At 43.6% G+C, this 26,225-nt stretch overlaps 1 protein-coding gene and 1 pseudogene across 4 annotated transcripts in view; both read right to left on the bottom strand.

The window, feature by feature from the left end:
* Positions 1-444: 444 nt before the first annotated feature.
* CHCHD6 (coiled-coil-helix-coiled-coil-helix domain containing 6) overlaps positions 445-26,225 on the bottom strand; it is a 212,064-nt gene continuing 186,283 nt past the window's right edge. For all 4 annotated transcript variants that reach the window (XM_060271405.2, XM_088662345.1, XM_060271406.2 and 1 more), the window contains one exon: positions 445-1,026. In XM_060271405.2, coding sequence (XP_060127388.2) covers positions 1,003-1,026 — 24 coding nt within the window. In that variant the 3' untranslated portion in view covers positions 445-1,002. The remainder of the gene's footprint in view (positions 1,027-26,225) is intronic.
* Positions 6,240-7,110, bottom strand: LOC148686944 (uncharacterized; annotated as a pseudogene).

Here is a 26,225-nt window from a genome sequence, read left to right as displayed (position 1 = left end):
CTGGTTGGATTAGAGATACTCACTGCCAAACTGTTGGGAATGTCTTTGTTCCTGCGAAGGAAAGTTGCTTTACTCCAGAGATTTCTGAACTTCTTGCAGACAGCATGGGAGGGAAAGGAAGCAGCACAGAGAAAGCTGCTGCAAGGGGTACAAAGTTCTGCTGTGTGAAACAGGGTCGAGGCTTTCTGCTGTTTGACTTGACACACCTAGCTCTCTCTTCCAGCCAGGACGTCTGCACTTCTCCAACTAAGCCTGTGCTATCCATCCAGCTCCTGGCATGAAACAAATGAGATTTTTAATTTACCAACAGCGTCTGGAAGAGTTTCTGTTCTCAACAATGACTGGAAGGCGGTCAAGTCTGACAGTCGGGGCAGCGGAAAGGAGGGAAGAGAAGGGGGTTACTCTCAAACTTTTGGATCAGAAAACAACTGACAGAACACAGCAGCCATTAAACACATTTTTATTGTTCTTAGGAGGAAGCTTGAGAGGTGAAGGCAGGAATGTCTCTGTTAGTGTCAAACACACAATCACACCTGCTTGAATCAGTATTAACTCAATGTAAGCAGGCTCTGGCATTTCCCTAGATTACTTGTTCTGAAGGACAAAGGCAACGTCTTATGAAATACAGAGTAACAGTGAAACAAAAAACTTAACAGGCTTAAAAAAAATATAATAAAAAATGGAGGCTTATCACTCATGTCTCCCATCGGAAACAAGATCTATTCATGAGAATTCTTTTCTCGGTGGAAGAGAGATAATGATGGCGGCAACATACATTACACAGAGCATAACTTTTCCTCCAAATGCAGGGTCCTTCCCCCTCAAGTCCAAATCCATCAATTAAGACTGATACATGCAGGCATCTGGATATGGATTCATGGTGATTTTGTGACCACCATGGACAGAAGGCACTCATTTGCATCAGCATGAATCCGAAAAAATGCTGGGCTTCTAAGAGCTTCTGTGGTCCCCTGCTTTCTGCACTTTGCCAGCAGCTGGGCTTTAATCGAAGTGGACCAACAATTCCTGAGAAAAGAGAAATGAAGAAGAAGAAGAAGAGGTGCATCATTACTTATTCAGCTGCTGGGTGAACCATGTAGCAAGAAATGACTTGCAAAAAGATTATGGAAGAGCAATCTCAAAATCTGTTAGTTTTCCTTTTAAGCAAATACGTTGTCCTTTAAATTTGTGACAACAATAGGGATTTTCGTATATTTAGAGATGTCAGGCAAAAATAATATCAACTGGCACATCTCAACAAATATTTTTTTTCTGACTTAAAACTGCCTGCATAGATCTAGTGATGAGATATGCTGAAGTTTACATGCAATTCGATGAAAAACAAACCAACCACAACTCCATCACAGAATTATCAGACAACAAGTACCAGTCCCTAAAGATGAATGAAAACAAGGTCAGCCCCTGGCTTCCTAATCTGTAGCTCATATCCCAAAAGGTTTTTGTGTACAAAAACTTCAGTTCATGGCACTATCAATCAGTAGAAGCTGCTCCTGATAGAAACTTGATAAAATTACTTCTAAGCACAACATGTTGTGGATAGAAGGAATAATTGCTACTTTCCCTCCACCTAAAAACACATGTTGAGCTCATGAAGGTTATGAGACCAGCACTGCTTGGAAGCTGAAATGCTTTCAGTTCAAGGCTTATTACAAACGACAAAGTCTGCTGAGCATAGCTGCCAAGTTATCCCTTTTTTAAAGGGATTTTCCCTTATGCTGAATAGGCTTCCTCGCGAGAAAAGGGAAAACTTGGCAGCTATGCTGCTGAAGTGAGGTTGACTGCAGCTGCATGGCATGAAGACTTTGTCTAAACCTTTTGCTTTGATTTCACCAATCCTGAGAAGATTGGATCAAGAATCCACCCAACAAACAACTCATTTCCTTGATTTCAACAGCAATGAAGACCTCTTTCTTCAATAGTATGACAAAACCTACCAGGATTCCAAAGAACTATGTTACACAATATCCCCAACCTGCTTTGCCCTGAAAGAGGCAACAATTCAGACATAATGTTAAACCCCAGATTAGCATTACATGTGGCACTTTGTGGCACTTACTTTATCTTCCTTCCATGCCAGTCAAAAACCATTTTAAAAAATCCCAAGCTTTTTAGAAGCAAATTAAATTCTGCCGTTTTATGCTGCTTTTATGATTTTGTGGCTTTTAGCTTATATTATTTTTGTTTCTATATTTTAATTTATATTCATTTTGTAAACTGCCCTGGGAATGTAATATAATAATAATAAAAACCAATCAAGAAAAATGCAGGCCATTTCTCCAGCAGCTTTATTGGGGAAGGTGTAATTTGCTTTTTTGCTATTTCTCCTGCGCACAACAGATGCAAATGGACACCTTGTCAAGCTGGCCATTGTGACAATTTCAACTGTTGTCCCTTGCTTGCTACTAAAATGCGTTAAACAGTGGAGCCTCCGTACAAATCCTTCAACTCAATGGAGTACTGCTGCTTTCAAAACAGCATTATGTAAAATCGTCCCAGGGTTAGGCACATTATACATGTAGAAGTGCATAATAAGACGACATGACACTTGTCACAACACTGCCAAGTCCTCTGCTATTTCTCCAGCATTTGTGGACTGTGTGATGCCCACCTTCACCACCCACACTGTTCAGATGAGCAGTAGCGATGCTGCTGTCAGGAGGGTAGCCTCATGGCACCATGGCCAAACATGCTAGTGGTTAAGGATTGCTCTTGGCAGAAGACTATTTCATGACACAGCAGCGTGAACTAGAGATGCTTGCCTATATTTTGATGAAAAACAGTAGCCACAAAATCCATGATTAAGACTGGCGAACAGCTACCTTAACAGTCAAGGGCTTAAGAGGCTCTGGCCATGGAGCCAACGTGCCTCTTAAGTGGGCAGGATTGATGCTACTTTTTAAAGAAGAATTTCCCTAGGCTATACTTGATCTGTAGAACAATTACTTTTCCTTCTCCAGTGCTGCTAACCTTTCTTCTCCTAGCCAACAGACACACTCGCAAGCAATTACAAATCCGCCCCCCTTGATAGCTGCTAATCATAAGCTGAATAACCCCTGCTTTCCTGGGAGGGTATGTCCCCTGCAAAAAAGGGAATGCTATTTAGTGAACTGGGATGTGTGCATGTGAATTACAGTAGTACCTCTACTTACAAATAACTCTAGTTACGACTTTTTCTACTTACAAATGGAGATCCGTCCACCATCTTGGATGCAGTTTAGATAGGATTTTTTCTACTTACGATTTTTAGATAGGGTTGCTTCGACTTACGAATTTTTTCTCCCAATGCATTCCTATGGGATTCGACTTACAAATTTTTTCAACTTACAAATGTGTGTTCGGAACGCATTAAATTCGTAAGTAGAGGTACCACTGTATAAGCTTATATTTGAATAGGAGGCAAGGGAGGGTTTTTTTCTTCTTCATTTCAAGGAGGGAAGCTAGCCGGTGTTGGCACAACCTACCCTGCAGCATTCCCTAGAGAGTAGGCAGAGATTGGCGCATGGGGCTTTGGGGAAAAGAAAGTCAAGACTCTGGCTTCCTGCTAGGACAGATTAAAGGAGACAAACCAGTAATAAGGGAGGGGGGCCTACGCAGGGCCGGTGCTAGGGGTTTTGGCGCCCTAGGCGAGGTCACCTTCTGGCGCCCCCCCCCAGTGTGAATGGCAGGAGGGATGAAAGGGGGCACAGAGCCCATGTTGCTGGCCTGGGCAGCAGACGCTGTCTCCGTGCCGCTGCCGGCGCCGTTTCCTTCCTGCTCTCGGCCGCTTCTGGCCGCTTCCTCCCGCTCGGCCCAGAGGTGCCCACAGCTTCTGATTGGCTGCTCTTGCCGAGCGGGAGGAAGCGGGAGGAAGCGGCCAAGAGCAGGAAAGAAGCAGTGCTATCCATAATGTGCAGTTCTGTGCAAAATTCCACTCACGCATTAAAAAAAATTAAAAAATTAAAGCAGCCACAAAATCTAGAATCTTGAACACTCTGTCTGTGGTAAAACAGAGAGGGATCCTGATTATTTTCCTTCAGGCCTTTATTCTGCCCACTATTGTCCCTCAGCTGCTACAAGGGAAAAAGATACAGCTCTTCATATCATTTTACCCCCAAAAGAAAAGCAGTTCTGGGGTGATTTTTAGCTAGAAAACACCCTCATCACACTGGTCTTCTGCTTAAGAGTACAGGCTCCCTCAGCCAATCTTTACTTTTACGATAGCATGTAGAAATCTGTAGACAACTGCTTGCAAGGCAGTTTGGGCCCAAGAACCAGCCCAGAGAGGCCTACAGTTTAAAAAATAAAAATCACTTGGATCACAGAACTGAATCCAAGTAGACATGCAATATGCAAAAGGTCTTGGCTTTGTCTTGTCAAGCATGGATTGCCCTAAATGCACGAATGTTGTTTTGCCTGAGGTCGTGGTGATTTGGACGCCCGAAGGCATTCTTAAGTGAAAGAATCAACATACCTTATAGCTGTTATTTCGGCACATGGCGTGCGTGTTCACCACAGAATGATTTCTACCTCCCTCTCATCCCAATGCAAGGATGCAGTTCTATTGCTCTGAAGTCTGGGAGCTGACTTTCACTCTTACTGTAACTTCTCAGCACAAGGCAACCTCTAGTACATCCAGCCACAAATGGGAGCTCAAGCAAATTAGATGGAGAATGTCAGTTGGACCGGTGCCGGTTCTATTGGTTCTTTGTGTTCTGAATGGCATAGAGGCCACCAGTTATAAGAGATGAGTCACGATGCACTGTGACTTAACAAGGGGAGTCTCTCCACCCCACTGCTTTCACTTGCTCTGGGGCATAAAAAGACTAGAGCAATACCGTTTCCTTGTCACCTGTACTTTACAGAATAATTCACATCATCTGCTAATCTTTAGCTATTCTGAGCCTCACCTGTTTGTTCATGCATTATAACATATTGATTTACCTGGGACAATTGCTCTGATCACCGTTATCACCCAGAGAGAGCCTAAATCATTAGCCCATTCATAGGAAGTGTTTTTCACCAATTGCGAGCCTCCGCAATTCTGGAAAACTGTTAAAGAAAGACACCCAAGCCTGGACCCCAGTTCTCTCCCAAAGTGGCCTCTTCCAATGACTCATTGTAATGAACAAAACCTCTATTATGGACGCAAGCTGGAAAGCACTGGGGAAGAAAAGAATGAACATAATTCTGCAAAGGGTCACCACTGAGAAGATGACTGCTAATTAACATTGGCATCAATACTAAGGCTGTTTTTTTGCTAAATTAATGTTAATTGCATTTAATCTTGCTTTCACCATTAAATGAAAGCCCCACCCCCACCCCCCAGGCTACAATAGCGTGAAGATTTCACCTATGCCGAGCAGTGGATTTTATTATTATTTTTTTTACAAATAATGAAACAGTGAAACTGTTTCTCTTACAGATCCATGTTCCATTTGTTCCCACTTTTAAAGAGCAGCAAGAGATTCTTTAGCATTTTCAATGTACAAACTCATTACACAACCCTGTGTGGTATGACATCAATGTTTTTTATTTATTTTACAGTTGTAATAAAAGCCCAGGGTCAACCCATGAGCCCAGAGCCAAACAAGAATAGGCACTGAAATCTCCTTCTCTTGTCCGCACCAGTTGCAAAGAACTTTAGTGGAAGAATTCAAGGGCACACTTTTCTCACTGATCTGTCAGCACAAGCATTTCTGCTTGCAGGACAGAATTATCTCCTCTCTCCTCCTCCTATTCACTGTTCTGGGAGTTATCTTGACCCTCCGGAATGGATTTGGGGGAGGTACGGGGGTCAGTGGGGGGGGGGAAGCCCCATTGCATTAGTGGGAGCCCTTGCACTGATTTCTGCTGGCGTGGCAGGCTAGTTGAATCCAGCTAGCTTGGTTTGTGCAATTAAAGTGGGTTACAGGGCTCAGCCTTGCTAGTATAACAAATAATGTATTATTATTATTATTATTTTATTTTATTTTATTACAATATATATACTGCCCTTTATCAAAAGATCTCAGGGCGGTGTACAACATTAGACTCACATTACAAAGCATTAATGATAAAAACATAGTTAGTAAAAACATAGTAAAAAGCATACTTAGAGACAGCTCAATAATAAAATAATCTTAATAACAACAGTCTTTTCTCCCACTCCTCTTTACCTGTGCTTATGGCTTCTGCCTGGTGTCTAAAGACATGTAATGATGGTGCCAGGTGAGCCTATCCGGGGAAGGCATTCCACAAGCATGGAGCCACCAATGAAAAGGCCCATTCAATTGTTGCCACCCTCTGAATCTCTCTGAGAGGGGAGACCTAGAGAAGGTTCTCAGATGACAAGCACAGGGTCCAGGTCAGTTTTTATGGGGAGAGGCGGTCCTTAAGGTATTGAGGTCCTGAGCTGTGTAAGGCTTTATAGATCAGCACCAGGACTTTGAACTGGGCCTGGAAACTAATCGGCAGCCAGTGCAGTTGTGCCAGGATTGGTGTTATAAGCTCAAACCGTTTTGTTCTAGTGAGCAATCTGGCCATTGCATTTTGCATCAAATGTACAAGATGGTTTCTGAACTGTCTTCAGAGGCAGCCCCACGTATAATGCACTGTAGTAACCTAGAGATTACAGAAGTTAGACTAGCCTTGTCCAGATAGGGAAGTAGCTAGACTACCAGCCGAAGCTGGCAGAAGGCACTCTGCGCCACCAAGGCCACCTGGGCCTCAAGTGACAGGAGTATATCCAGGAGCACCCTCAAGGTACGTACCTGCTCCTTAAGAGGGTGTGTAACCCCCTTGAGAGCAGGCAATCTTCCACCTATCCGGTCTAGGGAACCACCCACGAACAGTGCCTCTGTCTTATCTGCATGGAGCTTCAGTTTATTGGCTCTCATCCAATCCATTACCGAGGCAAGACACTGGTCCAGCACATCCACTACTACTGCACTTTTTAAAAAAAAGGAATTTATGTGGTTTGGAAAGGAAAGAGGAAACACAATAAAAACTGTAGGATGCATAAATGACATGTAAACACCCTGCAAGCAAATCAGGGAGCAGGATGAATGCTTGCTGTCATATTAACGCCCTGCAAACAAATCAGAATCAGTGTTCAATAAAGGCAGGATCTAAGCTCTGTAAGCTGTGTACAAGCAAATCAGGCTGAATGCTCAATAAATCAGTTGCCTGAACTATTTATTCCACATTCTTCTACATATGCACAATATAAACACCAACACCACCTAGCTCACTGGAATAGAAATAGTTTATAAAGCAGAAGAGAAAACTTTGACTATACCTTCCTGGTGCAACTGGATTAACCTCCACTCTTTTCCGAGTCCTCTTGGACCCCAGGAGGGATAAAGGAATCCAGTTGGTACATGATGTTTTCTAAAGTGGAATAATGAAAACCTGCACAGATTCCACTCTAGTTTTAAGGGGATTAAAATGGGCTTTAGTAGTGTTTATGACTAAGAACTCTGCTAGCAGCAACAATGAAAGAAAGAAAGAAAGAATACCCTCCTTTCCAAAAGTGAAAACCAACAGAAATTCAACCAGCAACACAACAGAACCCCATTTATACAGAATGTAACCTAAAATAAGTTACAGATAAAAGGGCAAGCAGAAATAGTGGGTGGGTGCAAAATGCTACACATGCCACCTCTCTCTGTGTCTGTTCACACAGGTGTTTGCAGCTTCAGAAAATGGAGACTGGAAGATGGTGGCCTTCCAAAGACCTAGAAGCATTCATCAGGCGTTTTCTAAGTGTGGGTACGAGAGTGCTACCTTCCACTTGCAATTAGTGTTCCACAAATTGGACGATGACTGTCTGAAGTGGGGAGTGCTTCCTTAACCAATGAAGGGTAGCAAAGCTAGTGCACTCATCCTCGCTACCTACCTGGAATAGAATTTAGAGAATGACGGCCATAATGAATTCCTGTATTTGTCCTCTGGGGTATGTGCCGATATCCAGAAGGTTCTATGTGGATGGGAAGGCAATGTGTCTCTCCACCTGAATGTTGTATATCAAGGGCCTTCTCCTGCTCATCTTCCTGAGTAGGAGCAGGGCTACAAGGGACAGAGACAGCAGTCTTGAACTGGCTTCCCCTTTTGCTCCATGCCCTCATTTACATGAAGGTGAGGGGGCCCATGTAAAAATAAATGGAAATGGGACCCCCGCCCCCACAAATTCTAGATCCCAAGTCCTGAATTCATTATATAGAAGCAACAGTGGAAGAAAATATTAGAATCACTTTAAATAGTCCTTTAAAAACTCTTCCCCTATTACATTTGAGTTACCCTGTTACATTTGCTAGTCTGCTCAGTTAGTCTCTGTGTAAACATCTTTGAAAGTCTCATGTGTTTTGTTTCTTGGCTCTTGCTTCATTTAAATTTCTGGACCTTGAAGCAAGACCAGCCATTTTTGCTTTTCAAACTCATCTAGTGAATGCACTGGCTCTGGAAGCGGGGGTGGGGGGTGGCGAAGAGATTGTCTTGAAGAGGAATATCCTTGGAAGATGTTCCTAATTCTATTTCTGCTCCGTGATATAGTGAAATTTCACCCAGAAGTATTATGAGCTCGACTGCCTTTATTTGTTTAACAGTTCACATTTTCATTAAGCTGTTGCCATTCGGCAGCCAGTAATTTTATTTGTATGATAGCCGTATTCATCTCGTGCCTACAGGTGCTGATGTTGCTCTCTCTCTCTCTCCTCCTTGGCAGAAAGGGAGCGTGCCGGCAAATGTGGAAGCAATGCGAATCTGAGAGAGATCATCCATCTGTAGGTACCCAAGAAAGAGGACCATCAATATGAGCAAGATGGCAGCCCCAGGCTCTGCCCTTTGGGTGAATTTACATATTGTATGAAGAAAACTATTTTTTACCGTACAAGCAAAGCCACCAGAACAAATGCTTTCTCTAAGTGGACTTAACTACACGAGGCCACTGTTGAAATCTTCACAGGCTTAGCAATTGAACTGCTTAAGCACATTTCCCCCACCCAATCTGACATACCCCAAACACAGAAGAACAGCATAAAAATAGAAAGGGATCGTGAGTCAAACGGCCCTGCCTGCCAGTGCTCCAACTTCCTGCCTGACATGCCCTGAGAGAGTAGAGCCAGCCTAGGACAGGATTGCAGCAGACTGATGCTGTCAGGATTACGATGTGAGCAAGATGACAAACTGGGTTAGTGCTAAGATTAAACACCCTCTCTTTATGAAGAAATGCACAAGCTACACCTCTGAAACAAATGTCTCTCAGTAAAGATTTTGACATGTAGAGTTTCTTTTTAAAGATATGGGTGCACTACGGCAAGTCACACCAAATGTCTGGAGATACGTGAGTTATGACATGGGTATGTCTTTGAAAGAAGTCTTTTGAACTTTGAAACTGTTCCTGGAGTTCTTTCACTGGCCTTCTCTCATCATCATCACCATCATCACATTTGCATGTACTTTCCAAATCAGGCATGACTGAAAAAATGCCCAATATCTCTTAAAAGTAAGTAGGCACAGTTTTCACCTTCTGAATAAGGCAATTTCTTCTAATGGCAAAGAGCAATGACAGACAAGGATGAAGCGATGGGTTTAAGTCAGAGCCAGGCTAGAGGCTCAGGAGGCCAGCCCCTGCATCTCACACCAAAGTGCAAAAGGACAATTTTAATGGCTTACTATGAAGGACGAACAAGAAGGATTGTAAAGCACCTATCACAAGAAGAGAACCATCTAAATGAAAATGAACAGTAAGCAGCAGCTTTTACAGTGCAGGAAGATGGGAAGAAACATATTCACAACCCACAATATAATCACACAGTCCTCTCACAAAGACCCTAGCCATTGCAGAGAACAACTAGTTTTCACTCCTCGATACAGGTGCAAATTTCTTTTCTGTGGTGAATAACGAACCACTTACGTGCAATCATATGCAATACAACTAAAAATAATAATGGAGACGGAAAGAGAGGGAGAGGCAGAGAGGCAGCCTTGAATAAAATGCTAAGCAAATGGGAGAGAATGCAGTGCCAAACCTACAGCAAGATAACCAGTTCTCTGTTTTCTCAAAACATACAAGGACCCCCGAGCTTCTTCCCAGCACTAACACCTCTTATTCCACTTGCAGTTATTCCATCCTCTCATGCCCAGCCTAGACCTGGACACTGACTCCTCAAAGGATGAACTGGACCTCCCACTGACTGAAGACTTGCGGGGCAGGTAGGGTCCATGTCACCAGCCCAGTCCAGGGAGGGAGAATCTCCCCAGGGCTGCTTTAAGGGATCACTGGGATGGGTTTTAGTCCAAGTGTAAGGCAAAGAGCCCCATGGACAGTCAATATATAGGTTAAGCTGTCCCCTGGCCCTTGAGAGCATACTGTGCATAGAGAGAACACTATGGTGTAGTGTTGCGTAGTGGTTAGAGTGTTGGGCTGGCAGACCAGGGTTCAAATCCTTACTTGGCCAAGAAGCTCACTTGAGCAAAAGGCTCAAGCTTGGGCTGCTGGCCCACAACAAAGTATGGGCTTAAGAGCCCAAAGTTGCCATGCAACTGTGCAAAAGACTCCTTATGAGGAAGGTCTCTCAGATCATCCTTAAACATCGGCAGATGGGATTACGTGTGGCTTGGAAGGACAGGCTATGTAAGCCCTTACTTTGAGCTTGGCAGTTGCTGCAACAACACAGCTCCCTTACTCACTTCGCCTCCATTGCCAACCCCTGGATTGTTACCTTCAGCTGCTACCCTTGGATCACGTTTTGGACTCCGACCAATGACTCATGCCTGACCCTGCACAAGAGGGGCCTCACATGCTTGACTTACCCTACCATTGCCTAGCAATCTGGTGTGTACGGTCTTCGCTTCCTTGGACCCTACTGTCTTGGGCAGACCCACTGAGTACACCTGCCGGAGCAGGAAACATCCCTAGTTTTGTAGCGTAATACCTTCCCCAACTGCTTGGATCAATCTCATAGTCACCTCCTCTTTTCCTTGATTTCAAGCCACTATTTAGAGAAGCATGACTGGCAGCCATTAGTCTAGGAACAGTCTTTTAGAAACAAGACCGGAGGTTAGTTGCTTAGTTTGAACAGTTTAAAATACACAAAGAAAGACTTCTTTAAAAACAACAACCCACAGTTTTTATAAATGTGCTGCATTTGTATCTTCTGGACCTGGCTTGGAAAGATTTTTCTCTCTCCTTTTTTTGACAAATGGTACTAGTTGCTTCTTGTAATTTCCTTCACTATGCAGCATATGTCTGTTTGTGATAGATACCAGCACAACTGCTTGGGTGTCCAGTTATCTGCCAGAAAAGTATTGTTTCTTTGGAACCAAGTCATACTGAAGCAAGAGCCCCAGAGGCAGAGAGAAGGAAGGGAGGCAAGGAAGTTGTCAGTTCGGAATATATCAATGCTACTGATTGAAAGTCTCTACCAAAAAACAGGCCCCACGGTCAGTTTTCGATTCATCCTTTCTGCATCCCTGCCATTCCTAAAGCACCGCTTACCTAGAATGCTTAATATTTCCCCACTCAGTTTTCTAGAAAGTATTTAACAACTTAAAACTACTGACAAAGACCTTTCTCTGGCAGTATGGGAGCCATGTCCCCATGGTACAATCCCATGTGGGCTTGGTGCATATTGGAATAATGCCTTAACAATGGGGGGAGGGGAAAGCTCATCTTCCTTCCCAGGTAAATTACAATTGGATGAGGAATGTCATTGAGACTGGGCCTGCTAATGAGTTTCTGACACTCACAGATGTAGTCTAGGGGGATCTAGGGGGGTCTCTGTCACCGTTTGAATGCCATTTACTATTTTGAATCAAGATGGCTGGCTGACTATAGCCAGTCAATGGAAAGCTTGCTAATCTCCCTCGGTTGATTATTGGATTTGGTACAGTCTGGGATGTAGCTCTCATTGAACGTCTCACATATCAAAGTCAAGTAACTAGGGGAGAATCTAAATCAGATCATTTTTATGCTATTTGGTGTAAATTTTTGATATACGGCAATACAAGAGAAACGGAAAGTAGGCCCCCAGTGGTTCAATTAAGCTTGTGGAGGGGATATATTTTAGAATATTAGAATGAAGTGATTTCTCAATGCCTTGGATTGTGATTTTATTTTTTTTAAAAAAAGATGCATCACATGAATTAATGTAGGGTTTTATCTTCCCTCTCCTTCCCTTCCTTTCTATCCCTGGTAATTTTCCTTTCCTCCCTTTTGTATCAGTATGTTTGATGTTGTTTTTTGTCTTTATTTTAAAAATTAATAAAGTTTCTTTTTTATGAAAAGAGAGGTGGCTGACTAAAATGTGACTTTGGCATGGTTTTTGCATAGGTTTGACCACCACTCAATATATCGTTGCCAAACTCAGCACAAGGTGTGTGGGTTTTTTTGGGGGGGGGGTGGTTCTTCGTTGATAACTGAATCAAGATAGCTGACTAAAGGTGACTTTGGGGTGATTTCACTTGATTTTTGGTGTGAGAGATCCAAACTCACAAATTACACTTTCCATGTGTAGGTAACCATATACCCTAAAAGACATCACAGTCTCTGCTGTCCCTCATTCCAAGGAAACCGAACCATGGGTAAGTGCCTGGAACCTTTCATGGGGTGGCGCACAACACATGGGGGGGGGCAAGAGCACTGGAAAGAGTGAACAGACCAATATTATATGCACAGGCAGACTTGCATTAAGCAAATCAAAATCAAATTCAACTTGTACAACTGGGCGAGTTCAGCAAGGCAGCATCAGCATCAACACCACACGCAAGTGATCAGCAGCGATCACATTTCATTTCCAAGTATACAGGAGTGCAACCTTCTCTTCCAGCCCCGCAGTTTAATCTTGAGCTGTGTTGTCTGGTGTTCACATCACAAGCTGACAAGATATGCCGGCTTCATTTCTGTCCTTGCCTACATACTTGTGGGTGAAGACTTTTCTTTGAGCAAGATATAGGGACAATCAAAACAAGTGATAAGATTAAATGAGAACAAATGGAAAATGCAATTCACCCACCCACTCTGGAAAATGTGTCAGAAGTGAAAGGCAAGCAAATTTAGACTGTTTAGGAGGAGCTGAAATTCCTCCTTTAGATCAAGTATTTTCCCCGCCCTAGGCGGGACAAGGAGAATCAGCACAAAAATGATGTTGATGTAGTTATTTTGTGGCCTTGCCCATATTTTTAAATCTGTGTTTTAAAACACCTTTTAAAAATATGTAATTGTTTCAAACAGCTGATATTGACCTTGAACCATTGGAAAGAGGAAAGCAGACATTTAGGTATTTTAATAACATCACAAGCTCTGATGGATAAAATGAAGGCAGGATAATGAAGCTCGATGAGTCTCACCCAAGGGCAGAATGCACTGACTTTACCCCCCTCTCATCTAAATAATCTTCCACTCCTGTGCCTAAATACCTACATTAACTTATATAACTACTGCCTTCATCAAGGAGAATAGGCACCTGGAAATACCTGCTTCTTTTTAAAAGACTAATGATAGTGCTAGTTACACTACCAAACTTAAACAAGATGAGGCATTCAGAATCTTGTGTTTCTGTTCGCTGCTACTAAAAGTGGAATAGAGTGTCTGAATGGAAACTTCCACAGACGGTTTTCCATTCAGTCTTGTGACATGACATGGGAAATGTTAACTCCCACGCTGAAGAATAAAGCAAGCAAGCAAGCATGTGGCTTCAAAATACTTATTGTTTTGAAAGATCTAATTTTGTGTTAATTCAAGAGTACATTAATCATTAAATGAGGCAAAAATTACCCTTGTTAACTAATGCAACTCCCTCCCCCCCTTACTTCAAGTCAATTAGCTTCTATCGCTGGAAATCTCAGCTTTCTCCCGCATTCTTACCCAGTCTTTGGATCACACCACAATAGTAGTGTTGACAACTGATACTGAAATACCCTTCTGAAGTGTGAGCATGCATGTCACTTACGGACTCATTGTTAAAATCCGTGTTTATGGAAGACAATCTTACTCGGCTACGAGTGATCGCCAAAGAAGAAGATCTATAGTTGGAAAGAGATCTCTTCCTGTCATACCTCATGTCATTATGATAGGCGTTTTAGAGGAAAAGCTTGAGAAGAAACTAAAATAGATCCAAATCCTACAAACGCATCCAATGGGAAACTCGGCATTTGCGATGCAGCAAAGTGCAATGCTTTGCCTTGAACTCACTGGGAAATCAGTCACTTAGCCATAGCTTCCCACCTGTAAAATGGGACTAAAAAGGACACAGGGAGCATCAGTGCTGCAGATGAGTTCAGAATATTGAGTGAGCATTTACAACCAATCTCTATAAACGTACCAGAAGTCACTGTGAGAAGGGAAGGGAAGAAGGATGTTACACTATTTGGCAAAGTCCGAAGCTCCGTTCCCACCACCTGCTTGTAAAGACAAGTTCATGGATGGCCTTGAATGGATCTCCTTGGTTTCCAAACCCACTATGCCAAGGGTGTTACTAACTGGGGGCTCTCAGCAGGAGGCCTTGAATTACAGCAATCAAGGCTGACGGCATTGGAATAAGCAAGTCTCTGCTTTTTCATTGGTCTGCAAAGAAAATAATCAGAACAGTGCCACCCTCCCTGCAAAGCAGCCTACCCAACACAAAGAGGACAAGGCAGCTATTTGATTCAAAAGCTTTTTTCATTTGTCCCACTCCACTTACTGTGGCGTTGGTCCAGACAACTTGCTCCCCCTTTCATGTGCGCCGCGGTGGCCGTTTCTCTAGAGCTGCCCGTCATTTCCTTATCAAGCAGGAAGAATGAAGGATCACTAGAGACACGGCTCAGCCACACTGAGATTTCGCTCTCTCAGTGGGCTGTAAATGCCCCTATAATGTTGGCTTTTAAAATATTGTGCTATTATTACCCGCAGCTGCCATTCAGTCTGCAGAGAATAAAGCACAGGGGCTTTCAAGGCCCACACAATAACACTGTGCATTTGCCAGCAATTGGGCCACTGTGTATCAGCTATATTGGAAACCTTTATGTTGTGGGAGTCTGGCTGCGTATGTCCATGTGTGTGCGTGCAATACAGGCAGGTGAGTAATAGCGCCTATGAATGTGGGAGTTATTTTAGGAATGTGTGCCTAGGTATCTGGCTATGCGAATACGCGTTCTAATGAATACTTGCAAATACATCTCGGTGTGAACACATGCATGTGTGTACACCCACAGCTCTGGAACTTTTCAAAAGGGTATTCAGTGAAGGAGACATCACTGGATCTACCTATCCATTTGCTAGTCTCATAAGTGTACTCAACAGTGGTGCCCAGGAAGCGCCTTCCCTTAGTATGGATATTGGCAGGACGACACTTGCTGTGCTGCCTCTTTGGGCTCCAAACCAAGTGCAGTTATCGGCAACATATGTTTTGTAGCCACAGACTTTGATTCAGACTGTGTATTGCTCTAGCATGTGTACACCACCAGATTAAAGCACTCTAGTGGAGTACTTGGGAATTCCAGGGATAGAGGAAGGCGCTGAGAAGTCTATATGAGTAATCTAGACTGAAAGCCAAACCATCACTTGCGGTGCAGCATGGGAAAGATGTACCCAGGGACTTCAGGTGTCTCTCGGGATTCATTTCTGCAGAAGAGAAAGATTTAATCTATGCTTGGTAGCTATCAGTGAGCTTGGTCAAGGAAGTGATTTTGGTGGGATACAGATCCCAATGCCCTTCTGCCAGAGAATGTATTATGAATGTATGGCACATTCTTTCACAAGAGTGAAAGAGAAGGGAATGGGTAAGCTGCATTTATTTACAACCAATGGCTAGTGTAACGCCACCTCAAGAGTCTTCCTACCATATGCAATGAAAGAAACCAATGTCACCTTAGCTTGTTTCCCCATTCCTATATTCACTCACTATGTCAAAGTCATCCTCTGCTCTGTAGTCTATCTCAGAGAAATGGATTCTCTAGCCCCGAGCAACAGCAGCAGCTGCACCTCCGTAGGAAAAGGTAAACAAAAATGCCACATTAGTTTTCTTGATGGCTTAAATATATTCACAGAGCAATATACTCCTAATCCATCAAGCTTCCTAAGCGCTGACCATTTAAAAGAGAACTCTTTAATTGCTTTTACAAAACATGAACAAACGTATCTTCTCAATCCTCTAGTGAGCTACTGGAGCTCAGATATAGCAATACATGCATAAGATGCCAAGCTAGAAATTAATGCACCACTTTAGAAATGGAAAAACGAAGTCAGAGGTGAGCTAATTTTCCCAGGATCAAACAATAAATCACAGACCTAGTAAATGCTTCAGCCAAGGTCTCCTGACATCCAGGTTTGTGCCTCAACCACAAAGACCATCTTCTCCTTTTCAATTGTTCTTTCTTCCTTGCCTGCATTTACACACTCCGGTTGCAAACTCCCTTCTGCTCCCAATACACATCAAATAGCATCTCTTCCTTTCTATAGTGTTCAAAGCTTTCACTGTGAAAGCTTCCACAGTGTCAATTAATTAACAAACAGATGTGACACTGTGCATCTACACCTCATTAGTAGCCACACTTTCTGGGCACCCTGAGACCTTTTTCTCTCACCAACCCACCAGTCTCCCTGGTCTGTCCATCAGTTTATTATGTGCCATTGTCTCCTTCCTCAGACAATGAAGCTACAGAGATTTTTAAGAAGTGAAAAGCAACTGTGAGGACCACTCTTTACGCAGCGTTGTTACTTAACACCAAAACATGGTCTTGGTCCATCAGGCAATGAGGGCTGGTAATGCAAAATATTCAGCACGTGTTTAGAGATAATACCAAATAACTTTCAGATATTTATTAGAATTCTGTCTTTGCCTTTACATATGCAGTTGACTTGGTACATAGGAATATGTGGGATAATGCCTGCAATATGCACAGTATGCAAGGGTGTATATATGCAGTATACACAGTATACAAGTGCCTCTTGCACAGATGTGGAAGAATCACTCTGAACCCAAGTTCACCAGGCTATTATTATGTTCATTCCCATTTGCTGTTAAAAAAATATGTTTCATTCACAGATCTACAATAAAGTACTCAACGTGATGCATGAAACAATAAAGAAACAATATGGGGCATCACACAGTCCATAAAAACAGACAAACTAGCAGCAGATCATTTTAAAACAAGAACACGCAGTAATATCAGCACTGTCCTACAAAAAGCCTGGGTAAATGGAAAAGGTTTCCAGATGGCAGCAGAAGGCATACATGGTATGTGTCTCCCATACAGGGATGTTCCGGAGACAGAAGGTAGGGCTGGAAAAGGCCTGCTCTGCATCTCTGCAGACCTCACTGCTGGAAGGCCAAGCGAAGCCAAGCCCAGTTAGCTTACCTAAATGACCAGGAACGAAGGAAGACATGGAAGAAATCATCCCCTTAGGTAGCAGGTCCCAGGGAAAACAAGCACATCTAAATTCAGGTCCAAAACTAGGCTGATAGTGAGTGCAAATGAAATCAAAATGAGGATACTCTTTTTTATTTGCATTTGTCAACAGAAAGGTTGCTGCTTTCTGCGCAAGTTGAAGCTTCTGAACCACAGGTTATTTATTTATTATTTACATTTATATACCATCTTCCAAGGCTCTGAAGGTGGTGTACATGGTTCTCTTCCTCCCGATTTCATTTCATCCTCACAACAACCCTGTGAGGTAGGTTAGGCTATGAGATGGTGACTGGCCCAAGGTCACCCAGTGAGCTTCATGATTGAGTGAGGATATGAACCTTGCTCTCCCAGGTCCCAGCCCAACACTCTGACCATTAGCTTCAAGGGCATTACGTTATAAAGCCCTCTCTGTAACCTTCCAGCGGTTTGACTGGGTGCCAACAACAACTCCCATCATTCCTAGCCATTGGCCATGCGTGTTAGGACTGATGGAAGCTGTAGTACAGCAACATTTGGGGAACTGAAGGCTCCTAAATGCATGGATGATGGGAGCAAAGAAGAGCCAAGGGGCAAAGGCTGACCCTCGTTCGCATTTAAGGGGAAAGCGGTGCAAATACCAATTCCCATGACACTTCCCACTGGGCTGTAGCAGCCACAAGTCCCTGCAATGTAATATTTACATTTGGAGACGGATAAAGGCAGAAGGCAGAAGTTAAACAACTTGTTCAAGGTCACCAGGCAAGCATGTAGCAGAGTCAGGGAATCTCTAAACAGCCGGATAACTCTCTCCCCTTGAAACACAGAAACAGAAGTTTAAACTGCTTATCCAGGTGTGCAGAGCTGCTGAATTCCACACAGCTCCAGTGAGCAGCAATTATTCTCGCTGGTGGCTCATTTGTGCTAAAAGGTATAAAAACCAAAAGCCTTTCACAGTGCAAATGCTTTCAACGAGATGCAAATAGGAACAGGGATTTCACATCTGGGTTGAGTCGCCACCTTCCACACTTCCCATTTTGTCTGTCGACTTCCAAATTACCCACGATCCATTGACAATTTTAGTCTCTTCCCCCAAGAGGCAGAGATTAAGTAGGAATCGCTATGCAGAAATGCTGTCTTGTCTGAGTGTGCTTGCTCTCCAGCAAGAGGAGCTTCCAGACTGCCTCCCTCCCCCATCACTTTAAGAACCAAGGTGGGTTTTGAAAGTGGCTTTTACTGAAAGCAAGGTGGAGGGGGGAAAAGAGGATGAGCTGGGGAGGATGTGGCAAAGGAAGGAACAGGAGCGAGGAGAGAGAAAGCAGGAGCATATCAAGCGTGTAGGTACTGCAAGGCAGGAAGCTTATCTAGAATGGCTTTCAAATCCATACCGCAAACCATGCTGTGTCTTTTATCGAACTAATTTTGTGCCTGGAGAATGGAGACTTGCACTTCGGGTCCATGCACTAATGCAAATGAGATTTGAAGGGAGGAGAAAAATACACGCACACAGACACACACCGAAGCTAGTATGTAAATATTAATTTAACAATCTACTTGACAATGCCTCAGCTGATTCTATAAATAGCTGCTTTATTAAAAAGGTGATGCTCAAGGCAGCTAAACCTGATTCCCGTTCCCACAATTCCCTGTGCCATCATGTTTCCATTGTTCCTGGAGACACAGTCTCTCTCTGCATGCTGTTTTCTCCCCCTCCCAGCACCTGCAGAGTTGAGAGCTCATACCTACAGTACAATGCATATTTATAGAGTCCCTTCACAAGGCAAGAACCCTGAGGTGCTATGCAGACAATGGCTCACAGAACTCAATTACAGGAGGAAGACAACAAGTGGGGTGGAGGAGAAGCAAGACCACCACTTAATCTAGTTTAAACACAACTAGCAAGGGAGCTGGCTGGTCTGATGTCAATACAGGTTCAACAATTTGGGGAGCTACTCACTTCAAGGCTACATGTGCAAAGTCTGCCTTAGCAAGGTACAATAAGAAATCACCATCAAGGAAAACGGTTCCAAAAACGTGGTGGGTGAAGTGAGGCAAAATAGTCAGAAGCTTGCTCACGGGATCATATTACAGGGGTTACATTCCAAGGCATCACACATTTAACTGAAATCACATATACTGGGAACACCACTGAAGAAGCCTCCAAATACCCTCTAAACCTCTGGAAACCCTTGAAAAACCCTCGGGGAAAAAACAAAAATCCACCAAACTCCACGCTCCCTCCAAACCTCCTTGCTCGAACTCCAGCTCTCCACATGCCTCAAAGGTCAGTGCAAAGGCTCAAGGGATTCATAGACACTATTTTCATTTTCAGACACATTTTTGCATTTTCACATCTTTTAGGGCTGTTTTTGCCCCTTTTCGTGCCACTTCTGGGTTCAAGGCAATGCGGTTGTGTGTGTGCCTTGAAGGCGCACAAATGGGGAGTCGCCTGTCATGTCACCAATGTACTAGTCTGGTACCAACCCTGTCAAAAATATCAGCATTCAATTACTGGTAGTTCTCTAAAATGGAAGCTGCAGCTTCACATACTAGTCATTTTAACACGATGACAAAACGTAAGTATACTGGACAAAAATAAATACCTGAATGCCGACAACAGACTGAGAATTTACCAGTGTCCCTAGCATGTGGAAATGAACATGGGATGACAGGCTCACCGTAGGGAAGGCCTGTAGCTCTGTGGTAGAGCATTTGCTTTACTTGCAAAAGGTCCCAGGTTCAGTCCCCATTAGTTCCAAGCAGGGCTGGGGAAAAACTGCCTGTCTGAAACAACGAAGAGGTGTTGCTAGTCATCGTAGACTGTGCTGAGCTAGATGGACTCAGTGGCCTGGCTCAATATGAGGCAGCTTCTTGTGTTCCTGAACAGAGAAAGGTGGAGCCTGAGTTAAATAAATAATACATATGATTGCACAGCAGAAGAGGATAGTCTGTCCAACAGGTGAAGCAGTGCAAAACTGACACCAGCAAATCTGTGAATGAAAGCCTGGGATCGTCAGGGTGCATGAAAAACAAACAGCAAAGTTAATTTTATGGGCAAAGCAGGAAACCAAGGTGCTAAAACGAGAAAATCGAAAAAGCCAGATCACAAGAATTTTACAGCTACCTATTGATTGGAAAAACAGAAAGAGCTGACACATAGAAACAAACCCCAGAAAAACAGGGATGGCTTTGCACAGGAGAATCCCAAGACAGTATCTATCCTTTGGGGTACTGTCCCAAGAATGTAACTGAATGTGTAGCTTGGGTCATTTGAATACAGGCATCGTACACTTACAGGAAACAGAAGTATCTAGTCCCAGAAATCTACTTTGTGCAGATGGAGCCTTAAAATGTGGCTGGGGTGAGCCAGGACCAAAAAACAATTGGGAGTGAAGAGAAGATGCCTCTATTATGGTCTGGCTCCCATTTATCTTGGAGCCATGCTCGCTCCAAAACTTGCCAATATTTTTTTAAAAAAATGAAAAAGTATTACTCATTATATTTCTAAACATCATGCATTATTTAGTTAATACAGTAATTGATTCAGATATAGCCTTAATATTACGTGATTGTGATGCCTGTAACTACTTAACAAAAAGTATCTTCAGTATTACTTGATGCATTAAGAATATGTAAAAATATTTTATTTGGACAGGGAGGGGTGTGTGTGGGGGGGAAATAGAAAGACTCTGCAATGATAAGCTATAGTGTAAACACAAATGTAACTATCTGTCCCAAAGAGTTTTGAGCTTTCAAAATCAAAAAGGTAAGAAGCAAAGGGGGGGGGGGAGTAAATTGCAATGCTGTATGTTGAAAACCTAGAGAGCACAACAGATAGAATAAAAAATGGTTCAGACAATGCCATTTATTATGCCAGCAGAGACTGAAGGGTGGCAAGCTTTCAACAAAACAACAACAACAACAACAACAACAACAACTATTATTATTATTATTATTATTATTATTATTATTATTATTATTATTTTGTACCCCACCCATCTGGCTGGGTTTCCCCAGCCACTCTAACTTAACAGAGCTCCTCATCAGGATTAAGCTCACAGGCACTGTCCAACTAGGATGATCAGACTCCAACAATATGGCTAGAAGGACTCCCAGTGACATTATAGGATGTGATGTAGTATGTAAATGGAAGCAAAAGCTGAGCAGTTGAGTAGGCAAATCAGTATCTGCAAATGACCTTGCTTGTGTTTTGCATTATTTATGCAATGGGAACTGGAGTTTTGCCAAGCAAGATAAAAACCAAAAGCTGCATAGTGAGAAATTCTCAGGACTTTAAGGGGCAAGGAAATCCTGCAGGCATCCTAGGCGGGTCTACAGTTTTTATCACATTAAAGTAAAAGAGATCAATTATTCTCCATAGTCGACACGAACATAAACACAAAGTAATGCACTTCGCCGTTGCATTTGCTATGCTATTTATTCCAATAAAAGCCATCATAAAGTGAACAGGAAAAGACTGTCGCCACAGCAAGGAAACCTCCATAGGAGCTCTGCAATTAAGGACAGCGCAGGTGATTGAACAAGCTGCCAAGAGAATGGCTTTTCCTGGAAAGACTCAAGAAATAAGTTAACAGAGCAACCCTATGCACTTTTACTCGGAAGTCAGCTAAATTGTGGGGCTCATTCCCAGGTTTTTCATGCAAAGGATTGTAGTCTAATGCTCTTCCACAAATAGCACAAGCCTGTGCAAATTTTAACCCTAAAAAATTCAAATGGTTTTTTCCAATCATTACGGGCAGCACTGCACACCATCCCTTCCTCCCCCCCCTTTTAATACTGTTTATTTTGAGCATGTCCATCCTACTATATACCCAGTAACTTTAAATTTGGACAGTAGCACAAACAAGTCAGGAAAAGCTTGCATCTTCCAAGTTCCCGGAACGTAGTCAGAACCAACTTTGCTTGCTGAGGCAGTACAAATCCTTTATCCTGCAGGTTTCTTTCTACCTGGATAGGCAGCCATCCTCGTGGCTTCCAGACTCTGCTGTGCTACACGGAGCAAATTCAAGAAAGGCGCACATCATATGGGAGCAGAGACAAGGCTGAAATCCTTCAGCTCAGGTATGGAAAGATCAAAGTACTGGATGGGCTCTCTTCCCTCAATGGATGCGCTGACTTTTTTTTTATCAATGGAAAAACCAATTAAAGTTGATAAAGACACACTCACTGCTGATTTTCCTTACTGCCCACTGCTCCGTGCTAGAATAATGGATAGTATTCTGCCTATGGGTGTATTTTTCTAAGATCTGTCAGTTCTGACAGCATTTTGGCACCTGAATAACTCAAGATTTATGCCAAGGGTCTAGGAACACACCATTTCTCAGTAGATGATGGGTACATTTTTCAGCAGGGCTTCCCTAATTAAAGAAATAGAGAGAGATAGGGATCAGATTGATAGGTTTTGCAGTCAGATATTTCACGCTCAATTTGATGAAATATAAATCACTCACAGAACGTCTCTTAACATGCACAAGTGGAAGAAAAGCCGTACTGTGAGGGGAAGAGGGTGCTGGAATATAGCAATAGGGTCCAAACAATCTGTCACAGCAACTTGTTTCCAACTTTTATCTACAGAAAGCTCTGGGCAAGAGATGCTTGGGCAGCTTGTTTGTCACAATAGCGAAAAGGAAGACAGCAACTAGAAATGTTGGGTTGGAGGTAGCCTGGCCCAAACAGCTTACTTGGCTTGTTCAACACAGGCCAGGAAATGGCAAAAATGCTGAAAAGAGCAGAATACTGTTGCGTCTTAGAATTTTTTTGGCAGATTAAGGTGCATATTTAGATAATGTGGGATTGCACAAGAGAACACAAGTGCTGTATTCGGAGCCATAAGCATTTTAGATTTTAGAAGGCTTTAAACAGCTCACGATTCATGGGCGTAGGCAGGGGGGGCAGGAGGGGGCAGCTGCCCCCCCAGAAGCAAAAAAAATAATGTATTTTACAGACCATAACCAGCACTTTTCCCCTCCAAAAACTGAAGTGGAAAGGGCTTTGCTTTAGCAAGAGCAGCTAAGTCTCCGCTTGTGGGGGGGGGACACAGCAGTAACAAAAACACATCAAATAAATAAAGCAAAGTGGCTACCAGTAGTTAAGCAGTTAAGACAATGGAGCATATATCCCCAGGCAAGATTCGATAGCTGACCATTTCACCCTATTGTTCTTAAGTGGGAGTTGTTAATGAGCATTCAGGAGCATTAAGAGTTCTATTGGCGAATCAGAGGATTCAATTTGACTAAGGTGGCTCTGCAAGGCTAAAAAGAAGTGAATAAGAAAGGGGGGGGTGTAGCTTTGACAGACACAGTGATGTTTATAAAAAGCATTGGTGTTCCAGTCTGCCCCTCCTCCTGCATCTGTATACTGTAAATCAGGGGTGGCCACCTCCCAAGAGACTCTGATCTACTCAGAGTTTAAAACTGGGGGTGATCTACCCCCTTTTGGGGGGTTCAGGTCAAAGCTGTTGAGTTTTTTTTAAAGGAAGGGAAGCCCTGTTTTTTGGGGTTTAGGTCAAACTTGTTGAGCTTCTTTTAGGAGGGAGGGAGGCCCATTTTTGTTTAGGGCTTCAGGTCATAGTTCAACTTTTTTGAGGGAGGAGGAAAATTTTGGGTGAGCTTTTTTTAGGGGTGCCAGTGACCTACCAGTGATCTACCACAGACATCCAGTGATCTACTGGTAGATCACAATCTACCTGTTGGACGTGCCTGCTGTAAATCAAGCAGAGAGAAAGCTGCTTACAAGGCTCCTGTACATGCAGAGTTCCAGCATCACAGCGTCACCCAGAGGCACCCACAAATATGAGTTATCCCTCTCTCTATTTCTTCCTTCCTTCCCTCCCTCTTCCATCCTTAATAAAATAGGAGGGGGCAGATAAGCCCCACATAGAAAGCCCATCAACATGGGGGGATGACTCTTTCAAATACGGTATTTACCAGTAATTCGGGGGGGGGAGAGGCACCTAGGCCTCTAGGAGTTGGCTGCTATGCCTAGGAGTAGGACAATTCAAGAAAGCAGAACGATGCATATGGTATGGTAATATATCAATAGAATCGTAGAATTGTAGTCGGAAGGGACCACAAGGGTCATCTAGTCCAACCCGCTGCAATGCAGGATTTTTTTCCTAAGGTGGGGCTTGAACCATGGTTGAAATATTATGCTGATATGCAGCAACGCCTCAGAGCCGTCGTGGCTGCGGCCATGCATTCCCCCGCCCTCGCCCGCCCTTCCACCCCCTCTCGCCTGCCTGACCCTCCTGTCCTCTTGCTGCAGAGTTCCAGCATCACAGCGTCATCCAGAGACACCCACAAATATGAGTTATCTCTCTCTCTATTTCTTCCTTCCTTCCCTCCCTCTTCCATCCTTAATAAAATACGGAGGGGGGCAGATAAGCCCCACATAGAAAGCCCATCAACATGGGGGGGATGACTCTTTCAAATACGGTATTTACCAGTAATTGGGGGGGGGGGCACCTAGGCCTCTAGGAGTTGGATGCTATGCCTAGGAGTAGGACAATTCAAGAAAGCAGAATGATGCATATTCTATGGTAATATATCAATAGAATCATAGAATTGTAGTCGGAAGGGACCACAAGGGTCATCTAGTCCAACCCCCTGCAATGCAGGATTTTTTTCCTAAGGTGGGGCTTGAACCATGGTTGAAATATTATGCTGATATGCAGCAACGCCTTGGAGCCGTTGTGGCTGCGGCCGTGTCTTGCCTCGCCCGCCCTGCCACCCCCTCTCGCCTGCCCGACCCTCCCGTCCTCTCCAGCCAAGCAGGGTAGCCGCCAACGCTACCAGCCCCAGAAGCACAAGGTGGCCGCTGCTGCCACCGCCACGATGTCATCAGGCCCGTTGGCCCTTTAGCCCCGCCCACTTTGTGGCCCCTCCCCTTCTGTGCCTTGGCCCCGCCCCTGAACGACCATGGCTTGCCCCCCCCCTAGTTTTGATCCTGGCTACGCCCCTGTCACGATTGCCAAACCTCAAGGACTGCCTCTCTCCATATGAACCTCCCTGGACCCTGAAATCATCCTCTGAAGCCTTTTTTCATATGCCTCCTCAACGAGGAGTCTGGAGGGTAGCAACACCAGAAAGGGCCTTTTCTGCAGTGGCTCCCCATTTATGGAATGCTCTCCCCAGGGAGGCTCACCTAGTGCCTTCGTTATGCACTTTTAGGCACCAGGCAAAACTGTTCCTCTTCAGACCTTTGGCTGATTAATAACCTATACCCTTTTAAATGTGTTTGTGGGAGGGGGGTGGAGGAAAGGGGGATTATTGTTTTGGCCTTGTTCTCATTATGTATTCTGTTTTTTTAGCTTGTATTTTTATGTTGTGAACCACTCTGAGATCCACGGATGAAGGCTGGTATAGGAATAATAATAATAACAATACCGGTAATAATAATAATAATAATAATAATAATAATAATAATAATAATTACAATTTAGCATACAGCGCTTCATTTTGAATACAATGCTATATGCCTTAACCTGTTGGATTTGTCTGATATACCACTGATATCAAGCCTGCTCTACCTTCCTCCATCCAATACACAGGGTAATACACAGAAGCATGGTGATCCTTCTTTTCCTGAGCTTGAGATTTGGGGCAGTGTGCCTGTGTTGCCTGATAAGGCACCAGTCATCATGACTGGATCTGAAGTATCCCCCCCCCCGACTCTGGCAGCACGCCAATATTGAGAAAAGGATGGCTATGCTCTCTACATCACTTTGCCGACAAAGGTCCGTATAGTTAAAGCTATGGTTTTCCCAGTAGTGATGTATGGAAGTGAGAGCTGGACCATAAAGAAGGCTGATCGCCGAAGAATTGATGCTTTTGAATTATGGTGCTGGAGGAGACTCTTGAGAG

The sequence above is a fragment of the Zootoca vivipara genome, chromosome 2 (assembly GCF_965207765.1).
Source record: "Zootoca vivipara chromosome 2, rZooViv2.hap1.1, whole genome shotgun sequence".
Classification (NCBI taxonomy): domain Eukaryota; kingdom Metazoa; phylum Chordata; class Lepidosauria; order Squamata; family Lacertidae; genus Zootoca; species Zootoca vivipara.
This window is presented reverse-complemented; position numbering and strand designations above follow the sequence as displayed.